General features: G+C 42.7%; 1 protein-coding gene and 1 pseudogene across 1 annotated transcript in view; one reads left to right on the top strand and one right to left on the bottom strand.

Annotated features, from left to right (window-relative positions):
- The window catches only part of LOC126196724 (fatty-acid amide hydrolase 2-A-like), a 298,235-nt gene extending 272,831 nt beyond the window's left edge, over positions 1–25,404 (top strand). Inside the window, exon 11 of the mRNA XM_049934590.1 lies at positions 23,096–25,404. Within this exon, the coding sequence (XP_049790547.1) occupies positions 23,096–23,281 (186 nt within the window). The 3' untranslated portion in view covers positions 23,282–25,404. The remainder of the gene's footprint in view (positions 1–23,095) is intronic.
- Positions 7,848–7,965, bottom strand: LOC126212631 (5S ribosomal RNA; annotated as a pseudogene).
- Positions 25,405–26,129: the final 725 nt, after the last annotated feature.

Here is a 26,129-nt window from a genome sequence, read left to right as displayed (position 1 = left end):
TGCAAACAATCTAAGAGGGCTACTGAGATGGTCTCCTATGTCATTAATAAACATAAGGAACAATAGAGAGCCTGTAACATTTCCCTGGGGAACGCCGGATATTACTTCTGTTTTACTCCATGACTTTCCATCTGTTACAACGAACTGTGATCTTTCTGACTGGAAATCACCAATCCATTCGCACAACTGAGGCGATATTCCATAGTCATGCAGTTGGTTAGAAGTCGCTTGTGAGGTACGGTGTCGAAAGCCTTCTGGTTGAAATGGCTCTGAGCACTATGGGACTCAACTTCTGAGGTCATTAGTCCCCTAGAACTTAGAACTAGTTAAACCGAACTAACCTAAGGACTTCACAAACATCCATGCCCGAGGCAGGATTCGAACCTGCGACCGTAGCGGTCTTGCGGTTCCAGACTGCAGCGCCTTTAACCGCACGGCCACTTCGGCCGGCGAAAGCCTTCTGGAAAAATAAAAAATATGGACTCAATTTGACATTAGCTATCGATAGCACTCATTACTTCTTGAGTATAAAGAGCTAGTTGTGTTTCATAAGCACGATATTTTCTGAATCCGTGCTGACTATGTGTCAATAAATCGTTTTCTTTGAGGTAAAAATAGTTCAAATTGCTCTGAGCACTATGGGACTTAACATATGAATTCATCAGTCCCCTAGAACTTAGAACTACTTAAACCTAATAACCTAAGGACATCACACAAATCCATGCCCGAGGCAGGATTCGAACCTTCGACCGTAGCGGTCGCGCGGTTCCAGACTGTAGCGCCTAGAACCGCTCGGCCACTAAGGCCGGCTCTTCGAGGTAATTCATAACGTTCGAACACAGTATATGTTCCAAAGCCCTATTGCAAATCGACGTTAGTGATATAGACCTGTAATTCAGCGAATTACTCTTACTTCCCTTTTTGGGTGTTGGTGTGACTTGAGCAATTTTCCAGTTTTTAGGTACGGATCATTCTGTGAACGAGCGGTTGTCTATAATTGCTAAATATGGAGCTATAGTATAAGCATACTCTGAATGGAACATGACTGATATATAATCTGGACCGGAGGCCTTGCCTTTATTAAGTGATTTAAGCTGCTTTGCTACACCAAGGATATCTACTTCTATGTTTCCCATCTTGGCGCTTGTTCTTAACTGGAATTCAGGAATGTTTACTTCGTCATCTTTGATGAAGGAGTTTCGGAAAACCGTATTTAATAACTCTGCTTTAATGGCACTGTCATCAGTGACTTCGCCGTTGTTATCGCGCAGTGAAGGTATTGACTGTGTCTTGCAACTGGTGTACTTTATGTGTGACCAGAATCTCTTTGGGTTTTCTGCCAGATTCCGATGCAGAGTTTCGTTGTGGAAATTATTAAAAGCTTCTGGCGTTGAAATACGCGCTCTATTTCGAACTTCAGCAAAACTTTGCCAATCTTAGGGACTTCTCGTTCTTTTAAATTTGGCATGAATTTTTCGTTGCTTCTGCAAAAGCGATCTGGCCCGTTTTGTATACCATGGGGGATCAGTAGTGACACTTATTAATAACTGAAGTATACATCCGTACAGAAATGTTTGAAGAAAGAAGATCACATTGACATCCATAAAAATATGGCATTTTCCAACTTTAACGTAACAACTGTAATGATTTGTACTTCGAACAGACAATAGAGCATTTGAAGTAAGACACAAAGACCATAAAAAGCATAAAAATATGGCACCAGGCATTCAACGTTCTCAGAACACGTTCGACAAGATAATCACCCCTTATTTCAGTAAAAACGGCGGGAAAATAATCTCATGCATTAAGAAAAAGACCTCTCTTAACAATACAAGAAAATTTCCAAATTCAAAAAGCAACAAAAAACAAACAAATTTTAACCAATGAAACAACCATTAGTTGCCAAACCTTTTTGAAGTTAGTGAACTTCAAGTAGATAAATAATAATACTCCTCTATCCTCCATACAAACATTATGACCTATATCATATACACATCCACTCCGAACACCAGGTACCATAATTTTTACTTTAGTGAAGTGATAACTAGAATACACACACACACACACACACACACAGATACAGATAGAAACAGTCAGGTACATGGAAACACACAGTTTGTGAGCTTCCTGCTCTTCCTTCTAATTGGGATTATATGTTGTGTGTATCTTCAGACATGCCCTCAATAAAGTGCCCTCTTACACACAAAATTTGAATCCATGAAATCATACAATAATGCTGTCTGACTGCACCCAAAAATAAATATCATACAGGGTGTTTCAAAAATGACCGGTATATTTCAAACGGCAATACAAACTAAACGAGCAGCGATAGAAATACACCGTTTGTTGCAATATGCTTGGGACAACAGTACATTTTCAGGCAGACAAACTTTTGAAATTACAGTAGTTACAATTGTCAACAACAGATGGCGCTGCGGTCTGGGAAACTCTATAGTACGATATTTTCCACATATCCACCATGCGTAGCAATAATATGGCGTAGTCTCTGAATGAAATTACCCGAAACCTTTGACAACGTGTCTGGCGGAATGGCTTCACATGCAGATGAGATGTACTGCTTCAGCTGTTCAATTGTTTCTGGATTCTGGCGGTACACCCGGTCTTTCACGTGTCCCCACAGAAAGAAGTCACAGGGGTTCATGTCTGGCGAATAGGGAGGCCAATCCACGCCGCCTCCTGTATGTTTCGGATAGCCCAAAGCAATCACACGATCATCGTAATATTCATTCAGGAAATTAAAGACGTCGGCCGTGCGATGTGGCCGGGCACCATCTTGCATAAACCACGAGGTGTTCGCAGTGTCGTCTAAGGCAGTTTGTACCGCCACAAATTCACGAAGAATGTCCAGATAGCGAGATGCCGTAATCGTTTCGGATCTGAAAAATGGGCCAATGATTCCTTTGGAAGAAATGGCGGCCCCGACCAGTACTTTTTGAGGATGCAGGGACGATGGGACTGCAACATGGGCTTTTCGGTTCCCCATATGCGCCAGTTCTGTTTATTGACGAAGCCGTCCAGGTAAAAATAAGCTTCGTCAGTAAACCAAATGCTGCCCACATGCATATCGCCGTCATCAATCCTGTGCACTATATCGTTAGCGAATGTCTCTCGTGCAGCAATGGTAGCGGCGCTGAGGGGTTGCCGCGTTTGAATTTTGTATGGATAGAGGTGTAAACTCTAGCGCATGAGACGATACGTGGACGTTGGCGTCATTTGGACCGCAGCTGCAACACGGCGAACGGAAACCCGAGGCCGCTGTTGGATCACCTGCTGCACTAGCTGCGCGTTGCCCTCTGTGGTTGCTGTACACGGTCGCCCTACCTTTCCAGAACGTTCATCCGTCACGTTCCCAGTCCGTTGAAATTTTTCAAACAGACCCTTTATTGTATCGCTTTTCGGTCCTTTGGTTACATTAAACCTCCGTTGAAAACTTCGTCTTGTTGCAACAACACTGTGTTCTAGGCGGTGGAATTCCAACACCAGAAAAATCCTCTGTTCTAAGGAATAAACCATGTTGTCTACAGCACACTTGCACGTTGTGAACAGCACACGCTTACAGCAGAAAGACGACGTACAGAATGGCGCACCCACAGACTGCGTTGTCTTCTATATCTTTCACATCACTTGCAGCGTCATCTGTTGTTGAAAATTGTAACTACTGTAATTTCGAAAGTTTGTCCGCCTGAAAATGTACTGTTGTCCCAAGCATATTGCAACAAACGGTGTATTTCTATCGCTGCTCGTTTAGTTTTTATTGCCGTTTCAAATATACCGGTCATTTTTGAAACACCCTGTATATCGTCGCTCTGCGTAACCCGCTTTACAGAACATCTTGTTTTGAAACGTTGGATAAGTAATGAAATTCTAGATGTACCCATCTTGCATGAGGTAGTCCATCACCACATTTACATGAAAAACAGTTTCCGGAAGAGTGAACAGTAACAGCTTGCACTGCACGTGCTTGAACATTGTCCTGCAAAATGATGGTCAGGTCCTGCAGAAAGTGGCATCACTTCTGTCTCTAAGCTGGTCGTAGGTTGTGTTCCAGAAATGAACAGCACAGAGACAGTAGTGGTGACACTTTCTGCAGGATCTGACCATCATTTTGCAGGACAATGCTCAAGCACGTACAGTGCAAGCTGTTACTGATTTGTTTGACTGGTGGGGCTGCTAAGTGCTGTACCACCTACTGCACTCCCCTGATTTAAGCCCTCGTAAGTTCAACCCGATTTCTAAACTGAAGGAAACACTTCACGGAATTCGCTTCAGAACTGCTACAAATTCGTCGGGCAATAGACTGCGCCGCTCGAACTGTCAACTGGCACCGCTAAGAGTATCCTACGACTTTCGCGTCGCTGGCAACGAGCTATACACAATGCTGGTGACTACTTTGAAGATCAGTAAAACTTTGAAACACGTATCTATTTTGTACGAGCTGTAAATAAATAGTTGCCACTATTAAACTTCCAACCCTCGTAGTTTCTCACTATCGATTTTGCGATCCGGTGAAACGAGTTCTCCGAGCGTCATTTTTTTTACTCGAATGTTATCTGTGGATCAGTTGCTCCACAACACAATGAAATGAGCATATCAGTACTTTCGTAACAGTTTTAATGAAGACACTGTAAGATTCCTTATGGATGTCGGTGAAGTTGTAAAGAGGAGGAGGAGAGTTTATATACCATTCGAAATTGTTTTATTACACCAACTTGTGTCACGCGCGTTGTAGGAAAAAGTACAAAGTGATCAACTGTGGAAGATTACCGTACTCCATATTTTTGTAGACTTCGAATAGGACGGAAACTTCCGTCTAAGTGAAGACACGTTATTTTTCTGAGCATAAAATTAACAAATAGTCACCAGCCATTGTTTTGCAACTAACAGGGAGAGTGGGTATAGCAGTTTAGAAAGTAGCCAGTTATACTGTTAATAGGGTTGCTGCCAATCAGCTCTAATTCAGGAGACATATAAATTTATTTAATACAGATAAAATATGTTACTCTTTAGATAAGTGAAATACCTTCCTGGTCAGTCGAATACTACTTCTTCTCCTTAGTCCGCGCTATACGAAATTTGAAATAGCAAGTGGAACATGACAACACAATGAATGGCACGAATACTGATTGTGGTAGCTGAAATCCAGCAGCCAAATGCTCATTTCCGGAATCGGTATTGGAGTGTCGACCAAACGGGAGAGATATCGGGAAAAACGGTTTCGAGACCCTTTCTTAACGTATTGATTGTATAGGCTGAACCCGAATTCCATCGACACAATTTTGGAGGTTGTTCAAGAATATTCCTTTGAGTATTTTGGTGTAGCAGACCCTTGTCTACGTTATCTCTTAATGATGTAATTATGTTTTATTTATTTGTTACCACAATTACCTTTGCTTCTGTAGAAGTAGTTTTCACAACAATGATAAAGCCTGTAACAAGTTTCCACCAAAACATTCAACATAAAGCACAAACTAAAGCGACAACTCTGTGAAGCGAACTATTGTGATCTGGTTGCTGTCGCTGCGGGGAAAGCTCAGGACAGTCTTGTTGTGCTGCTGTTCCATTGCATTCAGTGGACACATACGAATGGTGCATATGAGCACCTATCCATACCGGTCTATGTCGCTATTTACGTGCAACTAACACTGCTGGAAAAATAACCACAGAAGAAGCTGCTAGCACTGACGTAAGTTTCAGGGCAAAGACTGTAGCAACAGCAAGTATCTCAAGTGAATTAAAAAAAAAAAAAAAAAAAAAACTCCTCCCGAACAGGCCATGAAGGCCCAACGGTTGCAAGCTAACATCCCAAAGATGTTCGGGCTCACATGCGGTTCCTCTTCGTCGAAATGTCATAGCTCAAACTCGTCTAGGGGTTGAACCGCACGTGTCGCATTACACGACCTAAATTAGACGCTCGTGACCCTTTGGTTAACTTTTCTGGCTGATGGCAAGTTTGCGAAATTGTATGAAACAAAGTTAATATAACACATAATAACAATAACAATAATATCGAGAACTAAATTAACGACCCATAAATGTGGGGACCACACAGTTGCGGGTTAGTTAGAATAACGTTCATTCAGAAAGAAAACTAATAGCGAAAGTGGTCGTATTTAGAATTACTATCACATTCGAGCACATATCCATTTGACGCAGTTCGATCATCACAATCTCATCGTGAAATACAAGTTATCTACGCGAAAAGTTACGGGTTCACACCAGGCGCGCGGCTACTCACCGCTCAGAGACTAAGTCCCGCGATACCACACAATGCGAAACTTTCTAAGTCGTTTCACTTCCTAACTGCCTAAAGACCGACTGTCCGCTTTCGCGTCTCAATCCGAACTGTTCACTTTGGTGTCTCCAGCCGAACTGTTCCCCGCGAGCAGAATATCCTCGCTAAACTGACTAGGGCATTTCCCTTCCCTGAAGCCGTCCATCTCATTGGCTACAGCTTATTCTACATTATTTTACATTTTAACATATTTAAATAATCAAAGCTTGACAACTTTCACGTTCTAAATAAAGCAACAATAATATCCATTACATAATAAACGTTAAATTCTTTTACATAAAACCAATACAATTTCCTTCTTAGCTTTGAATGCCACGGCCATTAGCCTTGCACCAATGTGATTTCTGATAAATAAATAAAGAACAAAAGTAGCTATTATGCACTAAACTTTACAACAAATATTCTATTACCTAATGATTCAATAAGGTGTCTCGCTGTCATCGTTCAATGTGCTTTGTGTGGAGGAAATGATGATCTGATGCTTAACTGAAAATACTGATAGTTTAAATTTACTATATATTTTAAACAAATAAAGTTACAGCGTTGATATTTATAGCATCTGTCATTTTAATGATGCGCTTCTATATGAAATGTCGATCGTTAAGATCGACCAAAGCGTTCAGATTTTACCATTCAGGTCTTTGTTACAAAACTTGTTACTTTCACTTCAACAGTAAAACCTAAGGTACTATAGATATGATCAATATTCAGGTTTTATTGGGTTCACCATAAAATTTTATGAAGTATGGTAGATTAAAATTACTGCTGCTTCATTCCCTGCACTACTACAGAATTAAATGGTTTTCATGAATGTTTCGCTTTATGGCCGATCTTAGGTCCGCCACAATTAACACTGCTACGTCTCCCTGGCCACAGTCGCCTTCTACTGGGTTTCCCCATGACGTAGGTTCTCGTCTGACTCAGTCGCACACTACAGCGCAATAGACGCCTGTGAATTTCCCCATCTCGTGGCGAATCTGCGCACGGTCTACGTCTAAATCTATATCTACATTTATACTCCGCAAGCCACCCAACGGTGTGTGGCGGAGGGCACTTTACGTGCCACTGCCATTACCTCCCTTTCCTGTTCCAGCCGCGTATGGTTCGCGGGAAGAACGACTGCCGGAAAGCCTCCGTGCGCGCTCCAATCTCTCTAATTTTACATTCGTGATCTCCTCGGGAGGTATAAGTAGGGGGAAGCAATGTATTCGATACCTCATCCAAAAACACACCCTCTCGAAACCTGGACAGCAAGCTACACTGCGATGCAGAGCGCCTCTCCTGGACGACAGGGTTCGTTTCACAATTCCTGAAGGCTGGCTCTTTCGGCCATATACTTAAATGAGAGCTAAATGCTCGTTAACTCACACGGTACTGACCGGCCAGCACATAGGCGTCACTGGATGCGGATATGGAGGGGTATGTGGTCAGCACACCGTTCTCGCGGCCCTATGTCGGTTTCCGAGACCGGAGCCGCTACTTCTCAACCAGCTAGTTCCTCAGTTTGCTTCTCAAGGCCTGAGTGCACCTCGCTTGCCAACAGTGCTCGGCAGACCGGGTGGTCACCCATCCAAGTGCTAGCCCAGCCCGGCAGCGCTTAACTTCGGTGATCTGACGGGAACCAGTGTTACCACTGCGGCGAGGCCGTTGACATCTCAAGTAAATGGAAGAAATATATTTCCAAACAAGAAACACAGCATATACCCTCGATATTTCATTTGCACTGCTGTGCTGAATTAGAGATGGGTCGAACTCGTTCACTCCCGTGAACTACTTCATTCATTTCACTCTTTGCCGTGAAGCGTTCAAATGAAGTAGTTCATTCACGAAGTACGGAAGCCTGGCGAAGTTGCCCAGTTCGCCGCTCAGCCGCGGCTGCGCTCGCTTCGCCTCGCTCGTACAATGAAGCTTCGTAATACTTCATAATTTTACCAACAGATGGCCGAACTGTGCAGTAACGTGCACGCAACGTTTTACGCTCTTACAGCGTCTGAGTTAACTTAAATAGAGCATGGTCGAAGAGGACAAAGGAAAGATAAACAGAGAAGCCTGTCACATATAAGGAAGGTATTACATTTAATCTTGCTCGAAATTTTCTCATGAAACGTCCAAAAAAGTCTTTATCTACCAAATGAAATATTATTTGTTGTATTCATGAACTGAAAAATAGGGCTACCAACGAAATGCAGTCCAATTTTATGTTCCTTGTAAAATTTAATCCAAAATAGAATGAGTATGTTTACCACTGTCACAGTCTATATACCTACGTTAAGTAATTATTCAGAAGTTTTCCTGTAGATTTTTTTTTGTTGAGAATAATAACCCTCCAGATTTAAAACGTAAACTGTCACCTGTAGTCATTGTTACGATTTCAGGTAAAATCCCTCTTTCAGTGTTATTAACAAACCTTTTATTTTCATGTTGGCTGTGCGTGCTCACACAGCCAGCCCCTTCGTTTATATCTTTAATATTCATTTGTCTGCAAGCGCTGCCAACGGTAGGCTACCCGTAGACGCGAAGTATAGCTGCACAAATGGTCACGAGTAATGTCAGCACTGCACTTAGCAGCTGACGCTGCCTTCCACTCGCCCCTCACCGCCCCAACCCGTCGTAAACCTATCGTTCCCCACAAACTCCGTGCGATTCGTAGACAGGCAACAGAGGGACGACTGAAGTGAAGTGGGTGACGTAGCGCCGATGTAGAGGGAGAGGGGAAGAGAGTGAGTGAACTAGAAAAAAGTGTGGAGTGTGCTATCTGTGAAGAGTTTGAAGTACCAGTTCATTGAAATTGAGTGGTTAGTTCACACTTCACTGAAGTGAAGCGTTCATTTAAACGACTCATTCACGAGCTCCCCAACACTACTTCATAATTTTACCAACAGATGGCCGAACTATGCAGCAACGTGCACGCAACGTTTTACACACTTACAGCGTCTGAGTTAACTTAAATAGAGCATGGTCGAAGGGGACAAACGAAAGATAAACAGAGAAGCCTGCCACATATAAAGAAGGTATTACATTTAATCTTGCTCGACATTTTCTCACGAAGTGCCCAAAAAAGTCTTTATCTGCCAAGTGAAACATTATTTGTTGTAAACTAGGGCTATCAACGAAATGCAGTCCAATTTTATGTTCTTTTAAAATTTAATCCAAAACAGAATGAGTATGTTTACCACTGTCACAAAGTCTATATACCTACGTTAAGTAATTATTCAGAAGTTTTCCTGTAGATTTTATTTTTGTTGAGAATAATAACCCTCCAGATTCAAAACGTAAGCTGTCACCTGTAGTCATTGGTACGATTTCACGTAAAATCCCTCTTTCAGTGTTATTAACAAACCTCTTATTTTCATGTTGGCTGTGCGTGCTCACACAGCCAGCCTCTTCGTTTGTATCTTTAATATTCATTTGTCTGCAAGCGCTGCCAACGGTAGCTTACCCGTAGACGCGAAGTTTAACTGCACAAATAGTCACGGGTAATGATGTCAGCACTGTAGGAAGCAGCTGACGCTACATTCTCCTCGCCCCTCACCTCCCCAACCCCTCGTAAACCTATCGTTCCCCACAAACCCCGCGCGATTCGTCGACAGGCAGTAGAGGGAGGACTGAAGTGAAGGGAGAAAGAGTGACGTAGCGCCGATGTAGTGGGAGAGGGAGCGGGGGAGAGAGTGAGTGAACTAGAAAAAAGTGTGGAGTGTGCTATCTGTGAAGAGTTTGAAGTACCAGTTCATTGAAATTGAGTGGTTAGTTCACACTTCACTGGAGTGAAGCGTTCATTTGAACGACTCATTCACGAGCTCCCCATCACTAGTGCTGATATTTTCTGCGTAATAGATAAATGAGCATAAAAACCTAAAAGAATTAAATTACTGTGGAATCACCAGTCCGTTGTACCAACACACTTGGAAAATATTCCTGAATAAACTCTGAAATTATAACTCGTATATTGCTCTCTGGTTTCCAGCCGAATGAGTTCGTCAACGTGTCTATGAATGTCACTCATATGATCCTCTGGTGAATTATCGAAAGTAGTGGATGGTGCGGCTATGGGGTTTCTCCTCATATCAAATGAGCAATCTATTCATGCAACATTCTGAGGAAAGTGGTATAGAGACCGCACGCCTCAAACCCGAACACTTCTGTATTATATGTGGATGATACCTTCATTGTGCGGCCACTTGGCAGGGATGCCGTGAATTTCTTGAACACATCAGCATCATCCATGAGAACATACAATTCACCATGGAGGTAGAGAAATGCGACTGCACCCGTTTCTTGACATTTAGTTACGGAAGAAGCAAAATGGCACGTTAGGTCCCTCTGTACACAGAAAACCGACAACAGACAGGTCAGACTTGCATGCATGCAGCTGCCACCACCCAGGCAAAGGCAGCACTGTTTTGAGAACCGCTTGTCCACAGTGATCGGGCCATAGCCGATCAAGAAAGCATGTCTACCGAACTGCAACACGTGAGGGAAGTCTTCCAGAGGAAAGGCTAGTGACACACAGATTAATAACCGCAGCTCCGAAATAACACAGGACCAGGATAAGCGATAATCGTTTCTCCCTCATGTGCGACCACCGACAGGAAATATTACAAGGATCTTCGAGAAATGTGATGCTAAAACCATCTTCCGACTATCGCGAAAGTTTAAAGATCTTGTTCGCTCGCCAAGGATCCACTGGGAATTCACATGCCGGATGTCTACAGCATTCAATGTGAGTTTGAGCTGCGATACATCGTACAAACCCAATGCTGCGTTCAGCAGCGCTGCTTGAAATTCGCCAGATATATTCATCTTGGGTAGGAAGCCAAAAGCTTGAGAGAAAGCCATAAGTTTGATTTTGAACGGGGAAGAGTGCTGTGCAGTGCGAGTGGATTTTGGGACGGCGTAATGAAGGGAGTCATCAAAATTAGGACTTATGATCACCTCGTGAACAAAGGTGGCGGCCTTCACATGAGCTCTGCTTGGGATTCGTTATTGGCCATAATATAGTGCGATCGCTCCCAGCCTAGAGGCATGACGGCGCGCGAGGTGATGGCTGACTCACTACACCGGAACTCGAGCCCGTTCCCTCCCACTCCTCGCCCATCCACAATCATACCATTCCTGTGACAGGGGGAGGGGCCAGCCCAGAGCTCTGCGTCGCCTATATAAACAGCACCAACATACCGTCACGAAGGCACAGTGCACACATCGAACAAGTAGATTGTATACTCATAAATACATTTCACAAACACGTTTCATTTTTTCTGAGACATATTGAATCACAGTTAGATTTAAAATAGTCGCCATCTCCTGGTTCTGATCCTAGTTTTCAGGAGGTTTCACTTGTGATTCTTGAAATTTTCCCGGCGTATCGAATATTCCACAAGATTTCGGGATTGCAGCCGGATCTCATCGACTTCTTTCCACAATATTTCGGCTGACAACCTTACAGCCATCTTCAGGCGAGTGTTTGACACTGGAGATTGCTAGTGCAAGTCGCTCTAAAAAAAATGGCTCCGAGCACTATGGGACTTAACTTCTGTGGTCATCAGTCCCCTAGAACTCAGAACTACTTAAGCCTAACTAACCTAAGGACATCACACACATCCATGCCCGAGGCAGGATTCGAACCTGCGACCGTAGCAAGTCGCTCTATTTATACGTAGAAGTACCGCAGGCGCGCATGCGCAAGTTACCGTAGCATGCGCGCCACCTGTCGATTCCAAGGCCCTCTACAATATTACTGCATCTATGGAGCGCAAACGAATGCGTGAAAAAAGTAAAACATGCACGCAGACGTGTCCAAAACAATAAAATGCAAAATTTCAATATTAAAATTAAAATTACTTGTCGCTCGACATGTCAGAAGCCATAAAAGTTTTCTTTTGGTTGAAATTAAAGAAATCAACGGGTCCCAGGCCTTATTCAATAAAAAGCCGCCATCACGATTAATGAGATTTTCCGCTAAACGTATTTCCACGGATTCCTTCACAACTGAATCCCAGAAGGATCTCGATGGGGCCAAGATTTTCGTGGCCGAATAATCCATAGTATGTCCTGTGGAAATACAATGTTCGGCTATGGCCGACTTACTGGGCTGTAAAAGGCGAGTGTGGCGCTCATGTTCAACGCAGCGGTCGTGTACTGTGCGTGTGGTCTGACCAATGTAGGCTTTCCCACACTCGCAAGGTATTTTATAAATTCCAGCCTTCCGTAATCCCAGATCATCCTTGGCTGAGCCCAAAAGAGCACGAGTCTTTGTAGGTGGCCGGAAGATTGCTTTCACACGATGTTTCTTTAAAATTCTGCCTACTTTCGATGAAATGTTCCCGACATATGGGAGAAATGCTCTGGACTTAAACACCTCCTTATCCTCTTGATCTTGTGGGTGGTCACGTTTTTTCTTCCTTAAAGCAGTACTGACCTGATGTAAGGTTGTCAGCCGAAATATCGTGGAAAGAAGTCGATGAGATCCGGCTGCAATCCCGAAATCTTGTGGAATAGGTTTCACTTGGTTGGAAGGCATATGCCAGAATGGTAATCCCCTTCCATTTATTCCCAATCTGGAACACCACTGCCCCTCTAGCAGTTCTCTTGGAAATGGACTGAACCCTCCCTGATTCAATACTCTAACAATCCTCTCTTCCTGTAGAATGGACTGTATTAAAAAGTCTTCCCGATATTTCACTAGAAGATGAGAGTGAAATCATCGAAAAGTCGCGACATTTTTACGAACGGATTTGGCTGGAAACTCGAGAGCTTTATATTAGTTCAGCTGCGAAGGAAGACAACGAGATCACCCACATTGTCGATGGCGTTAGATCTCACCCTCTAAAATGAATAAGTGGGTCCTCTTATGAACTCTAGGTGTCTTCTCTTCATAAAGAAAGGCTTGACATCGAAATAAATTCAGAACAGCTGGAAATCAACCATAGTAATTCCTGTACTTAAGACGTCAGAATACGAAACACTGTGAGAATTCTAGGGACATACTTTTACTCAACACTGGATGTAAAATATTTTCAGAAGTAATAACACAATACTTCTCAATAATTTCAGAAAACATCTTGTTAAGAAAACATCTCGCTTTGGGAAGGGCGTGTCCTGTTTGCACTACACGTCATCAGAGAAATAAATGAAAAGCATGTAGAATTTAACAGAGAAATATATCTGCCGTTTATTAATTGCAAAATTTTTGACAGTTTGACAATGTAGACGGGCGAACGTTTTAGGAAATATTAAGCAGGAGGGGCACTACTTACTAAGAATAGTTCATGTACCAACATACCAAAATTGCAGTTGTTGAAAAAGACTGTTAAAGTAATAACAAATGCAGGATGACAGCAGTGATGCAATTTAGCTCCGATACTTCTTAATATGTATGTTGATGTTATGCCGAGGCATTGGCTAAAAGAAATAGTTTTACGCCCGTAACTTTACCCATCGTAATATGTAATGACGACACTCTTTGCTTATGACCAACTTCCTACAGTTGAGAGCGAGGAGACCCTTCAAAAAGTCATTTATAAATTAAATATAATTGCCAAGGGCGATAATTTAATAATTTAGGTCCAAAAACCAGAGGTCATGTCTTGTAAAGCTCGAGGCTCAGTCCCAAGAACAGCTGTAATAAACGAACAGAAAATAGAGAGACTAAATTAATTCAGCTTCTTGCGAAATACTATCTCCTTCAGAATCTAAAAAACATATCGAAAAAACTGAAACATTTACTTGTATTAATGGGGCAGATACTAAACACAATAAAAAGATGAGGAGTGACACCATAGTAATGTTTTACAAAACACTGGCAATACCATCTATACTTTATGACAGTGAGAGTTAGATAATAAGAGCTGGAAATCGACAAGCTGCGGAAAGGAGGTTTTTAAGAAATACAGCTGACAGAGACTAGGACTTAAAACCATAAATTTACAGATCCAGGAGTATAGAAAGGTTATAGAGAGATTTCGTTACAGGAATTAATGCAAACAGAATGCCTAAATAAATAATACACCTTCGACCGACAGGGATGAGATCAATAGGCAGACCAAGAAAGATGTGAGAAAATCAAATAGTAAGACAATAGAGGCATTCAGCAGGATAATGTAGCAAGCAAATGTCTTACACTTGAAGAAAGTAGAAGAAGGGTCTGGAATGGAACGTTGGGGCTAAGTCCCTCTACTGGCTGCCTGTACATTCTTCTAGGCCAGTGATTCCCAACATGGGCTAATTACCCCTGAGGGGCAAAATGAAACTTAATGAGGAGTAAAAACAAAACGGTGCGACTGCGTTTCTTCCACAAAACTAAACTACTTTTAAGAGATCATTATAGTAATCACTATTTTGTACGGCTGTATAACTGATTACATAAGTTACCAATAATTTCGATTTTCTTTTAAAAAAATACGAGTACTAACATAAACGCATGGAACAAAAATGTAGCGGCAGCCGCCGGGCCGAGAGGATGCGCAGCAGAGCAGCAGCAGCACGGTAAATTAATTTAGTCTTTGTTTTTTGTACACGTGCTTCTGCAAAGAAGTGAACCGTGCGTGTGTATTTTACTGTGTAGACTAGTGATTAGAAAATTAATCGTAGTTTTTGTTTTTTGCGTAAGTCTTGAGAATATCCTTGTGTAGGGCGGCTTCCTAGAGTAAATTTTCGTGCAGTGAAAGTTATTTCTGTTTATTAGCTTGCAGTCTCAGAGTTCAGTGAAAAATCTGCACACCAACTTTTAGTGTTACCTTCTTCTCCTTTGGTATATTTTCAAACTCAGTAGCGCCATTTGAGACCTTATATCTATTTTATACAGAGTACAATATGGCTAGGGACTGTGCTTGTTGTGAACGGCCACAAGGAGAGTTGGCTGCTGTCCGTAAACAGCTGGAAGCTGCGTTGGCTACCGTCGACAAGCTTCTAGCTAATGCTCAAAGTTGCGGCGATGTCGGGGCGCCAGTGACGAGACCTGCGACACCTTTGGTGTCACTGGAATCCCCTGGTGGCCCAGACGTCATTGCGGCTTCCGATACGCAACATCTGACCGGCCCGTCCTCACTCCAGAGTGGGTGGCAGGCAATTGTGGGTTCAAGTGTCACTGGGCGGAAGACGAAAGAGGGAGCAGGCCGTGCCGCTGGTTCCCTAAATCTAAGCAACAGGTACGAAGTGCTACCCAGTGTTGATGATAACTCTTGAGACAGCACGGGATGGATCTCCTGTAGGGCCAGCGGTCAATTTTTCTGCCCAGTCCGGATAAGTATAGTGGATGGGTATGCTAGTCATTGGGAGCTCCAACGTTAGGCGGGTGATAGAGCCCATCAGGGAGATAGCAGGCAAGGGGAGAAAGAATTCCAGTGTGCATTCGGTATCGTACCCAGGGTTCATCGCGATCCTCTAGTTTGGAGCAGAGTGGAAGATCAGAGCCAAAGGCTAAGACGGCTCAGCGACGATAGCGGATGCGAATTTCTCGACCTCCGCTATCGGGTGCAGAATTGTAGGGCTCCCCTTAACAGGTCAGACGTGCACTACACGCAGGAAGCGACTACTAGGGTATCGGAGTATGTGTGGCATGGACATGGGGCATTTTTAGGTTAGAGGACCCCTCCCTTGGGAGCAAATACGATTTGCCTGTTAAATCAGCCACAGTGACCTCAGAGTATCTTGGTCCTCGCAGATCAAAGATAGAAAAGATTAATATGATTTTAGTAAACTGCTAGAGCATCCAAGGGAAGGTCCGCAAACAGAGATCCTGCGAAACTCAGCTCGCTCTGTTCCTCCGTTGGATCCACAGCGCAGTGGACAACGGCGCTCAAGTTGATGCCGTGTTTTTTGATTTCAGTAAGTCATTTGACATCGTCCCGCATTGTCGTTTAATGAAAAAAAAGAGCTTACGGAGTATCGGAGTATTTTTTTAAAAGACCTGGGATTGGATTCAAGACTTTCTTGCACATAGAACTCAACACGCGCTCTTAACGGAACTAAATCGACAGAGGTAAAGGTAATATCCGGAGTACCACAGGGAAGTGTGATAGGACCGTCGCTCTTAACAATATATACAAATTATCTAGTAGAAAGCGTCGGATGCTCTTTAAGACTATTCGCAGATGATGCAGTTGTTTATACCAAGTAGCAACGCCAGAAGATAGTAAGAATTTGCAGAACGACCAGCACAGAATTGATGAATGGTGCAGACTCTGGCAGTGGACCCTGGACGTAAATAAATATAACATACTGCGCATACATAGGAAAAGAAATCCACTACTGTAAAGCTACACTATTGATGAGAAACAGCTGGAGGCAGCGTCTGCCGTAAAATGTCTAGGCATAACTATCCAGAGCGACCTTAAGTGGAATGACTATATAAAACAGATAGTGGGAAAAGCAGACACCAGACTCAGATTCATCGGAAGAATCTTAAGGAAATGTAACTCATCCACGAAAGAAGTGGCTTCTAAGGCACTTTTCCACCCGATTCTTAAGTATTGTTCATCTATCTGAGATACCTATCAGGTCGGACTGATGAAAGAGAGATGCAACGAAGAGCGGCGCGTTTCGTCGCGGGATCGTTTAGCTGGCGAGAGTGAGTTACGGAGATACTAAACAAACTCTACTGGCAGACGTTACAAGAGAGGCGCTGTGCATCACGGAGAGATTTACTATTGAAATTTTGGGAAAGCACTTTTCAGGAGGAGTCAGACAACATATTGCATCCCCCCACATACATCTCGCGTATTGACCACGAGGAGAAAATTCGAGTAATTAGAGCCAACACATAGGCTTACCACAATCATTCTTCCGACGCACTATTCGTGAGTGGAACAGCGTTGGAGGGATCAGATAGTGGTACCGAAAGTACTCTCCGCCACACACGATTAGGTGGCTTGCGGAATATGATGTAGATGTAGATATGGAGGTTACTGCTTGTGAAACAAATGTATGAACATCTTCTTCCACACAAAGTCTACACATTATACACATGGTTTGTACTTTGTACCATGCATCTATGGCAGTAAAACTGAGGCATAAACATCAAATTTTAAGTATCTCACGAAAATGTTGCTCCAAGGTGTATGTGGTGCCCACATTGGATCGGAAATTGCTTAATTATTCACTTTGCAACAAATAAACAAACCGGCAGCGCAACACAATAACAGTTACGTAATGACTATTAGATTGCCGTAGGGCACACACGTTATTATTATTATTATTATTATTATTATTATTTGTGGCAGGTGTCATTCACAAAGCAATGATGGCCTGAAGTCTTTCAAAATGACGTACCATAAGGGAAAAAATTCTACTACGGGTACATTTCTTATATTATAAACTCTGTTTTTTTTGTAAGTTATTAAAATTATTAACCACACAGCCATCCGTGAAAGAAAACTACATTATATCTTATACGATTATCACAATGTATTATTAGAAAGCGTACACAATGTCATGAAAGTCGTTGTACAAAGTGATTTGTCTCATTTGCAGACGTCTCATGTAATCGGCACAAAAGTGTTATTTATCGAATTATAGGTAGGCTATCAAATGCTTATTGTTTGCTTTATTTAATATAACAGATATTTACATGCCATCAATGTCTACTTGCTTAACGGGTTACCAGTTTCATTACTCTTAGCCAACTCAAATGGCAGTTTCCTTACATCATTCAGTGTAATTCCAAATAGCCTGGATTCAAGGTCTTTAATGTGTTTTAATAGCTCAATTTCTAACTCTGTTGCAAATGTTTTCTGGAACTGGCCTAAACCTTTATCAGTTTCTAGAACTTCTTATTCCAGTGTTGTACTCTCCTTAAAGTAGCTTGAGGAACGCCGAACATTTTTTAGGCATGCTGCCAGCCCATCTTTTTGTTATTAAAAGAATCAATAGCCTTCTGCATGCTCTCTGAATCCCATGGGTAGCGATTACTCACTGAGAAAGAAAGATTCCACTTTTGCTGAAAATGCTCTGAATGAATGCCATTCATATGATATAAAGTGTGATATTCTCTATAGAGGAACTAAAGGCATGAAACTAGCATTACTCGAAATTCTGGCCATTAATAAGCACCAATCAAAGAATCCTGACCTGCTCCTGAACGACCAAGCATAGTTTGGTTACTTGTCCTTACTAAAGTAGCAGCAGCCAATCATTTTTCTCTCTGCATTAGATAATAAGCTTGTTATAACTGTTCCACACCGACATTCCATAAAAACTTCTTCCCACGGCACCGTCGTCCCCCCCCCCCCCCCCCGCCATTTTCGGCCTGTTCATCACATTCACCATTTTGTCCATATGACATAGTACCTATACCATTAGTCGCTTGTACAGCATATTCACTTATACATTCATATAGTTTTAATATTTGAATATACTGTAACATAAGATTTATTTGTTCGGAATCTTGCTGGGTATGTGTTTGTGTTTTGTCTCGATATAGTCATAAAATATCACATATATTTGTACAACAATATCTGTACAGCTATGAACTCTCGCTGAAGTTGTGTGGACTGTCTGTTTTGAATTAAGTTATCTGGCGATGGCCTAAGAAGGCGAAAGACGGTTTATAACTATTAAATAAATATTATCGTAGAACATTGTTACAGTGTATTCAAGTATATAATGCGTCTATGTTCCTCCAAGAACCGACGGGATATTTCAAAAATGCAATAACAATAATAATAATAATTAACTACTTGTTATATTGCCGTACACAGAAACGACTGGAAGGATAGGAAGCGTAAATTGTGGTTGTGACATACCTATGTCATTTTAGCCATAGTTGCAACATTCCGTGTACAACATGTGGACCTAAATACCAGAAATGTGCTTAAAATGCTTGTAAAGGAAGTGTTTCCTCACCTTCTGCGAAAAAAGTGTCGTAAATCAATTAATCCAGGTGAAGTATGCCACAGAAGAACAATTGTCACAATTTCTGAAATCCGATGTGAAGGGATTCTTCAGACAACACGTGAGCGTCTAAGGAAACGACTTCGCCGTTTCTGCTGTAACTGTCACCAACACAAGGACAAACGTCGTTGCATAAACTTCTGCCTCTTGTGGCAGTAACAAGAAACACGTGATAGTCATTTTACCAGACTACGTCATTTTAGAATACTTTTGCCAGTAGTGCACACATTTCAGCTTGACTGGTTTTAAACGTAACTGCAAGGTGTTGGTGAAACGAGTGTCACTAGGGAGAGGAGTGCTGCTGACAAGGGAACCTCCCCATCGCACCCCCTCAGATTTAGTTATAAGTTGGCACAGTGGATAGGTTTGAAAAACTAAACACAGATCAATTCAGAAAACAGGAAGAAGTTGTGTGGAACTATGAAAAAATAAGCAAAATATACAAACTGAGTAGTCCATGTGCAAGATAGGCAACATCAAGTATAATGTGAGCTCAGGAACGCTGTGGTCCTGTGGTTAGCGTGAGCAGCTGCGGAATGAGAGGACCTTGGTTCAAGTCTTCTCTCGGGTGAAAAGTTTACTTTTTTTATTTTCGCAAAGTTATGATCTGTCCGTTCGTTCATTGACGTCTCTGTTCACTGTAATAAGTTTAGTGTCTGTGTTTTGCGACCGCACCGCAAAACCGTGCGATTAGTAGACGAAAGGACGTGCCTCTCCAATGGGAACCGAAAACATTTGATCGCAAGGTCATAGGTCAACCGATTCCTCCACAGGAAAACACGTCTGATATATTCTATACGACACTGGTGACGGCATGTGCGTCACATGACAGGAATGTGTTGTCGACCCACCTAACTTGTACACTTGGCGAATGGGTAAAAAGATTCTTCTACCTTGCCCGATTTAGGTTTTCTTGTGGATGTGATAATCACTCCCAAAAAAGTGATGAAAACATAAGCGTTTGTCACATAAACTGAAAATAAAAAGTTGAACTTTTCACCCGAGGGAAAGCTTGTACCAAGGACCTCTCGTTCCGCAGCTGCTTGCGCTAATCACGGGACCACGGCACTCCTGAGCCTGCTCTTTCCTTGTTGTTGCCTATCTTGCGCATGGACTACTCAGTTTGTATATTTTGCTTATTTTTTCGTAGTTCCACAAAACTTCTTCCTGTTTTCTCGATTGATCTATGTTCAGTTTTTCAAGACTTATCCACTGTGCCAAATTATAACTAAATCTGACGGGTGTGCGATGGGGAGGTTCCCTTGTGTGGAAGCATGCTTTGTAACAACTGTCTAACCCCAATGTGGATAGTTAGCTTTCTTTTCTGTAAAGGAGTTGTATGTAGCACTCACAATGCACTAAAAATCGTGTAGTCCTTCTATAAAAACGGTTTTTACAAATAAATAATACCGATCTCCTCACTCACTCATTAGTTCGTGGTTTAAGAAAACATTTACAAAAACTAAATATCATTTTGTAAGAATGCGTGCTCTCGCGGCGATAACCATTAATAAAATATTCTGGGGTTTCAAGCCGTGTCAAGTGGTTAACTGCCCACGAGCTTTCGGCAGATATTTTGTCTGCCATTGTTAAGTGGTTAACTGTCATGTGGATGCTGCTGTTCTGCGGGTATAGCTGCGCCATTTCCGGTAACGTCATTGGTGCTCAGTCCCGCACCATATATGGTAATCTTTTGGTGTGGCGACCGCAGCGCCCATTTCAATTCCACAATCACGGGATACCAGGCAGTACGGCACCAGTGATATCACTAGCGACGGCGCAGCTATACAGGGTGTTACAAAAAGGTACGGCCAAACTTTCAGGAAACATTCCTCACACACAAAGAAAGAAAATATGTTATGTGGACTTGTGTCCGGAAACGCTTACTTTCCATGTCAGAGCTCATTTTATTACTTCTCTTCAAATCACATTAATCATGGAGTGGAAACACACAGCAACAGAACGTACCAGCGTGACTTCAAACACTTTGTTACAGGAAATGTTCAAAATGTCCTCCGTTAGCGAGGATACATGCATCCACCCTCCGTCGCATGGAATCCCTGATGCGCTGATGCAGCCCTGGAGAATGGCGTATTGTATCACAGCCGTCCACAATAGGAGCACGAAGAGTCTCTACATTTGGTACCGGGGTTGCGTAGACAAGAGCTTTCAAATGCCCCCATAAATGAAAGTCAAGAGGGTTGAGGTCAGGAGAGCGTGGAGGCCATGGATTTGGTCCGCCTCTACCAATCCATCGGTCACCGAATCTGTTGTTGAGAAGCGTACGAACACTTCGACTGAAATGTGCAGGAGCTCCATCGTGCATGAACCACATGTTGTGTCGTACTAGTAAAGGCACATGTTCTAGCAGCACAGGTAGAGTATCCCGTATGAAATCATGATAACGTGCTCCATTGAGCGTAGGTGGAAGAACATGGGGCCCAATCAAGACATCTCCAACAATGTTTGCCCAAACGTTCACAGAAAATCTGTGTTGATGACGTGATTGCATAATTGCGCGCGGATTCTCGTCAGCCGACACATGTTGATTGTGAAAATTTACAATTTGATCACGTTGGAATGAAGCCTCATCCGTAAAGACAACATTTGCACTGAAATGAGGATTGACACATTGTTGGATGAACCATTCGCAGAAGTGTACCCGTGGAGGCCAATCAGCTGCTGATAGTGCCTGCACACGCTGTACATGGTACGGAAACAACTGGTTCTCCCGTAGCACTCTCCATGCAGTGACGTGGGCAACGTTACCTTGTACAGCAGCAACTTCTCTGACGCTGACATTAGGGTTATCGTCAACTGCACGAAGAATTGCCTCGTCCATTGCAGGTGTCCTCGTCGTTCTAGGTCCTCCTCAGTCGCGAGTCATAGGCTGGAATGTTCCGTGCTCCCTAAGACGCCGATCAATTGCTTCGAACGTCTTCCTGGCGGGACACCTTCGTTCTGGAAATCTGTCTCGATACAAACGTACCGCGCCACGGCTATTGCCCCGTGGTAATCCATACATCAAATGGGCATCTGCCAACTCCGCATTTGTAAACATTGCACTCACTGCAAAACCACGTTCGTTATGAACACTAACCTGTTGATGCTACGTACTGATGTGCTTGATGCTAGTACTGTAGAGCAATGAGTCGCATGTCAACACAAGCACCGAAGTCATCATTACCTTCCTTCAATTGGGCCAACTGGCGGTGAATCGAGGAAGTACAGTACATACTGACGAAACTAAAATGAGCTCTAACACGAAAATTAAGCGTTTCCGGATACATGTCCAAATAACATCTTTTCTTTATTTGTGTGTGAGAAATGTTTCCTGAAAGTTTGGCCGTACCTTTTTGTAACACCCTGTGTAAGCACGGCAGCGTCATCCAGACGACAGCCTCTTGACAGTGGCGGAGATCACTGCCGGGAGCTCGTAGGCAGTTAACACGTGACGCTGCTTGAAAATATTTTATTAATGGATGTCGCTTATGTTTCGGCATTTAAAAACAAATGTCTTCAACAAAATTCTTAGTTAGACACTACAGTTGATGAATGTGGGGGAAGCGGAGGGAGGAGGAACCTGCTAACATCTTATTGCCGGTGGGGTGGTCGAGCAGTTCTAGGCGCTACAGTCTGGAACCGCGCGACCGCTACGGTCGCAGGTTCGAATCCTGCCTCGGGCATGAATGTGTGTGATGTCCTTAGGTTAGTTAGGTTTAAGTAGTTCTAAGTTCTAGGTGACTGATGACCTGAGAAGTTAAGTCCCACAGTGCTCAGAGCCATTTTTTTAACGTCTTATTACATTCAGGTGTAATGGATTCAGAAACGCTGGGAAGCACTGTATCGAGGGCCTCCCCATAACTGCAACTCTACGTGACTGTGTTACTTGCTCAGGTGGTGGCGGCGCCGAACCAGGACCGTCTGTGCTTCGCGGTGGCTCGCGAGTTGGAGGCGGGGCTTGGGGGTTGGCAGCCGCCAGCGCCCCACGCTGGCGCTGCTGCCGCCCCCACCACCGCCGCCGGCGACGCCGCCTCCGCAACCGCCCCTGCCGCCGCCACCGTCATCCCAATCGGCTCTTAGCGCCGCCGTCCGCCTTTGAACTGCCGCGATTGAACCACTAAGGAGCAACTCTGGCCATCGCCACTCACCTGTGGCTGTGCTAACCTTCCAGCTGCCGCCGCGCCCTCACAATGCGTCAAAAGAGTCGGTGCTAGCGTGTCTTCCTGTTCTTACAAGCAATAGTTTGAAAATTGTCAACGGTTTTCTCCGTTTTTTATCACGACTGATTGAGTTTTCAAAGGACTGCAGACTTAAAAAGCTCTCTGTCAGAGATTGCTTAGCGTAACGAAATACCTACTCAGCATCAAACACCATGAAATTTAGCGTTGCATTCGGGTGGCTTATTTGATTATGTGACTGGCAATAATCTCTTGTGAAGTTTCGAGAAACTACTTCTCATGAATTCACCACTATCCTGTTGGGAGCAATACGTGTGTTCTTTCTGCATCCTTCGCTCTTCCGTCTTCTGTATTGGCTATACAGATACGAATGTTACTCCTGTTTTACTGAGGAAAATAATCTTACACGATGACGTACGATACCCGCCCCTGCCTTCGAGGCCGCTAAAGCGTAGCTCTGTGACAGCGCTCGACTTACAGACAGCCGGTTTGAATTTTGATTCATCAGTATGTGGCCAGGGGACGTGGTGGAGGAGTAGTTATAAACATCAGGTTTAACATCAATGTCCTCAGTTCAAATTCCACATCTGCTCGGACTGCCACATACGAGGGATAGTAGTTTTTGATACCAATTCGCCTGTCGAATGGAAACTAAAGTCAGCAGTCCTCTGACATTTTTGGAAGTAATAATTACGCTCGTCATCAACTACAAAAACTTGACTCTGCACCTTATTTACACTACTCACGGCCACCTATACGAAATAGTTACGCAGTTCGCAAGGTTGAGAAAGCGAATAAAGGAAACCTTTCAGGTTTAGGTGGCTGCGTTTCTTGGATGCTCCACAGCCAACAATTCTACACATTTAGTTTTACCTTCTGACGATTTTAATTTAACAAATTATGACGATGTGAAAATTTGTTACGCTCAAAGAACTCATAGATCGACAAACAAAGAGAGGGAGGGACAGATGAACGAAGGAAGTAATCACAATGTCAAGAAGGTAAAGTCATTTTTCTACCTGAAAATACCGGTTGACAAAAATATAACTGACCGGGAATATTTTTGAGTCTAAAACAAAATAAGCTGGTCTAATTATTGAACAAGATAACTGCACTTTACACACAATTGTAAATCTTCCGATTGCAAATGATATTCTTGCTGTATAAATGAAATTGTCAAAGTTTCGAAATCGCTTTTCGGGACAACTTTAACTTGGTCGACCTGTACCACAATATCCTTCAGAAATTTCGAAAAAAAGACCGATTACACTTCTGAAATCTACGTGAGAAGCGGGCATAATTTTAACAATTTTAAAACTAAATGAAATATTTACCATGAAACGAAATAAAGTTCAACTTCCAAGTATTAAGGAATACGCTCCAGTATTTTGTGATCGCAGCTATAGTCCTGAAACTAACAGAATGCCCAGGAGCTAGTGACGCCAGTTTTTTTTTCTCGTGACTTCACTAGTGCAACAAAGTTTTGTGTCTTTACCAAAAGTTTCATAGCATCTAGCTGCTTCGTAATACGCAAATCCTTTTATTTTTCTGTTGCTTCTGTATTATTAAATGTATATAACTATTCTTTTGAAGATAATTTACATATTACTGAACACTATACTTTTCGTAAATTTTGTGTGCTCTCTGTACTACAGCACATGACTGATTAAGATAAAGAAACTGGTGACCATCTAACATAAAAGTCACTAATTGGCCTTCCAGGCCGAAGATCTATGACACGACGTGAAAACAGTAACAAGCAGTGGAGTTGTGTGCTGCATGGAAACGTATGCGGTGCACTAGACATTGAAAAGATGCGTACTCTTAAAATTTTGCACTCTCGATTTTCACTACTGATGCTGCAGTTGTGATAATATTGTGAATGAACAAAAAACTAGCATAGAATACAGAAGTGTAAAATGTTAACTGTAAACAAACAATGGGTCCATGTGTATCTGTAATTATGTACTAGATTATAGGAGCTTCAACGATGTGTAAAAATAACTGATGTAAATGTAAAAACTAGTAAATATCGAGATATACTTTCATTGCTGTTCTCAGATCTTATTTTATGTCCTTTCAAAGTCAAAGCCAATAATCTCCTGATGGAAAGAAATGTCAAGGCGTTTACCACGTAAGTACCTCTTGACTTTCATTTACAGACTTAAAAGGTACAATGGGATATTATATTTCGTTATGAACCCTAATGCCGGCCGCTGGTGGCCGAGCGGTTCTGGCGCTACAGTCTGGAACCGCGCGACCGCTACGGTCGCAGGTTCGAATCCTGCCTCGGGCATGGATGTGTGTGTTGTCCTTAGGTTAGTTAGGTTTAAGTAGTTCTAAGTTCTAGGGGACTTATGACCTCAGCAGTTGAGTCCCATAGTGCTTAGAGCCATTTGAACCATTTGAACCCTAATATTAAAAATTACACTTTTTTCCATGCTGTAATATGATACCACCCCATTAAACTTGGACGAAAGCACTAAAAAGTCACCGATGTGAACCAGTAACTCACTGCAAACTACAAGATAAAGGAGACATGATGTTAAATATGTAGGGGCTTTTATGAACTCTTCAAGTCTGAAAATGGTAAACTGGACGAAACAAATTAAAAGTGACAGATTAGTTTCTGTCGTAACTTCACTGAGAACTATATTCGCAGTACATTACTATTTGTCAAACCGTTAGTTTGATGCTAATTAGTTAGTTTGATGCTAGTAGACTTCTCTTGGCCAGGTATAGTCTGTTTT

Source organism: Schistocerca nitens, chromosome 1, assembly GCF_023898315.1.
Source record: "Schistocerca nitens isolate TAMUIC-IGC-003100 chromosome 1, iqSchNite1.1, whole genome shotgun sequence".
Classification (NCBI taxonomy): domain Eukaryota; kingdom Metazoa; phylum Arthropoda; class Insecta; order Orthoptera; family Acrididae; genus Schistocerca; species Schistocerca nitens.
Note: the sequence above shows the minus strand (reverse complement) of the source record. Positions and strands in the feature narration are given on the sequence as shown.